The 3,043-nt window shown below is 45.2% G+C and overlaps 1 protein-coding gene across 1 annotated transcript in view; it reads right to left on the bottom strand.

Annotated features, from left to right (window-relative positions):
• Positions 1-3,043, bottom strand: part of ANLN (anillin actin binding protein) — a 50,966-nt gene that overhangs the window by 6,137 nt on the left and 41,786 nt on the right. Inside the window, exon 21 of the mRNA XM_023532043.1 lies at positions 25-132. Coding sequence (XP_023387811.1) covers positions 25-132 — 108 coding nt within the window. The remainder of the gene's footprint in view (positions 1-24; positions 133-3,043) is intronic.

The following is a 3,043-nucleotide window of genomic DNA, read 5'->3' as shown; positions in this document are numbered from 1 at the left end:
ACTGACCAGAACTATTAATATTACCTTCCGTTTCTCATCATCTGGATAAGTCCAATAAGAGATACAGTTTCCAGAAAGAATACACCATCTTCGATGCCAGGCACCAAAACCACTGACATCTTCGAATATGGTCTGGAAAAGGCAGTGAAATACTGACTTTAGAAATCTGAGAATCAAATAAATGTTAATTCCATAAGTTAAAAACTTCAGTATGTTGGAATATTTCATACCTCGCCATCTACTTGCATGACGTTCATCATGTCTTTTACCTTAGTAATGAAAATCACTAATTGCTCATATCCAGAAATTCACCCAGACTTTCGGGATCATCTGTACGCATATGGCATTTAAGAACTTGCACATATGGACCCCAAATAAATACCTTTATCTAATACTAGACTTTTATAAAGCACGGTGTCCCTAACCAAATGCTCCTTAAACAAAGTGCTTCAACTGTTGGACAGTAACATGATATGAGACTATCATACCTTATCTATTGAAAAAACCAACAATAGTTTAGTAAGTTCGGCTTTTCTTAATACAGGAGACCGGCATTTAATTTTAAGTTTGCATAACGAAACTTTCCATGATAGAATGAAACCTCAAATTTATTTATTAACTTAATAATTAGCTCACGTTAACTAGCTCACACCAACCACGTATCCTCTTACCCCGCAGTTTTTCCTCCTTCCTCCCCAAGGCACGCTTTTCCCAGGCAACACTGGCTCACGGCCACCCGAGGAAGAAAGACAGGAACCTTATTTCAACCTCAAGGGCGACGTTAGTACGAATGACTCACAGCTGTTTTCTGTGTTTGCATTTCACCTCTTACGTCAAAAAGGTAACGGGGAAAGAAAGATTTGATGGGTAAGAACAACACACTTATTCTAACACTGTACTGTAATCAGAGAGGAACAACAAGAGGGCGGCCTTTGCATTTTTAGAGCCGAGGAAACTTAGGGCCAAGGAAATTAAACGGCAGCACACAATCGGAACGCAGAACCGGAACCTCCTGGCTAATTCAGAACGCCCTTGTCTTGGTGCCCATCGGTCTCGAGAGAGCTGGACCAGGGGCATTTTAGAACCACCTATCAAGCTTCTGTGGTTGGTAATTTCCTTCCTTCCAGCTGTCGCGGACACATCAGGAAGGAAAAGTGAAGGAAGCAACTTTAACTTCAATTACTATTTTTAATAGAGCGTAGACCCATTTAAAGGCATTGTTTAGATGGGACAGAAGTTATTCTGGAGAGTTCTGAGCAATTTCTTATACTTCTATAAATGAGGATGTGATAAGAACAGGCTATGGGAGTCAAGACAGAGTAAAAATCTGAAGAGATCTGACTCTAAACTAGTTAGAGCCCAGCTCTAAAATCAAATAGCTCGGACATTATATGCAAATGAACTAGCTGCCATAACAGAGTCCATCTGTTGCTAAAGGTGTCTACAGTAAAATATGAAAATATTTACATTAAAAGCAAAGGTCAGTAGGTAAACACTGCCTTCGAATCAGGAATTTATAAAAACACTTTTCCAAGACTATCTAGTGCCACCTGCTGGATTTACACGACAAGATGCTAACGAGGAAGTCAGATTTACAGGCCCCTCGGCCGCTGGGCTTTCTATTCGATCCAGCTCTTTTCTCTGCACCCTCTGACGGCGATGGCAAACTGATGTGTCTTGTTCAAATTCTTGTTTCAAAAAAAAAAAAACAGAAGCTACTGGATTTTCTCTACTTCTCACACCAGGCCCTCAGTCGTCTGTGTATTCTACACACACGCCTTTCTCCTCCGATAATGGAAAAAGTATGATTCTGCGTAAGATCAACCCCGTGGACAGTGGCTTGGGTCTGATTTCTTCCCACGCTCTTGACCTTGCTCCATACTATCCCTTAACCCCAGTGTGGGTCCCCACTGCCTCTATCCCCAACGTCTCTGGCCCTATTAGAAGCTACCCGCCCATTTGTTTTTAAAGACTCTCATGTCTCTCCAATCCCAATAAAATGTCAACAAAATCCTCTCTTCACCCTACACATCTGGGCAAATACCACACTATTTAACCCTTTGCAGCCAAACTTTGTTTCAAAGAGTGGCTCACACCCTGATCCCTCCCCTTCGCTCCCTCTACCACCATCTGCAATCAGCTTCTACTCCCAGCAAGACCACAGAGACCAGCTTTCTAGTGAGTAAGTCCGACCCCCTCAGGCCTGACCACACCCTCCTTCAGACTGTCTCTCCCCTAGGCAACCATGACACAAAATTCCCCGCTGCCACAGTCTCCTGTGAGAGCTCCTCCTCCTCCTCCTCCTGGGGTGGAAACCTCAGCGTTCTTCCTGGTTCTGCTGCAGGCAGCTCCCCCTGCCCTCTGGGCACTGCCTCTGCTGCAGGTGGCCCAGTCTTCATCTCAACTAGAATGCCTATCTTAGCTCCACACCCAATCTCTGAAACATGCCTCTGGGCACCTAAAATGCAAACTGTTTAAGACTTAAGGCATTAAAACCTCTGCCTAGGGGAGGGATTGATTGGCAAAGAGCATGAGGGAACTTTCTGGGGTAATGGTCTACATCTTAACAAAAATTTGGGATGCACAGATATATGCATGTGTCAAAACTCAGGGGATATACACCTAAGATTCAGGAGAACGTGCTAAGTCGATGACATTCTTTGAAATCCTCCCAAACTATGGTATTTTCGGCAATGGGCAGAGGGACGGCTACGAGGCTGGCTAGGTAGCAGATGGGCGGTAAAGCCAGGGCAGCAAAACATGGCAAAGGCGGCACCTACATGGCGGATATACACGGTGCTCACTGTAAAACCGCATCAGCATGGCTACATGTTTACAAGTCTCCGCAAAAAAATCTTTGGGGGAAAAAAAACACTTTCTACTCCAAACACGCACGCACACTCCTCCCTGCCACCCGAAAGCTGTGCGAGGCAGAGGCCTGGATGGCTTCCTGACTTCTGCTTGTCCACTCAGAGAGCCCAGCCGCTCGGGTCTGCCCTCCTCCCTCCGCCTCCCTGTGACGGGTCCCTCCACCCCGGCTGCC

The sequence above is a fragment of the Pteropus vampyrus genome, unplaced genomic scaffold, assembly GCF_000151845.1.
Source record: "Pteropus vampyrus isolate Shadow unplaced genomic scaffold, Pvam_2.0 Scaffold75, whole genome shotgun sequence".
In the NCBI taxonomy this organism is placed as follows: domain Eukaryota; kingdom Metazoa; phylum Chordata; class Mammalia; order Chiroptera; family Pteropodidae; genus Pteropus; species Pteropus vampyrus.
The sequence above is the reverse complement of the archived record's forward strand: the minus strand, read 5'-3'. Positions and strand labels throughout refer to the sequence as shown.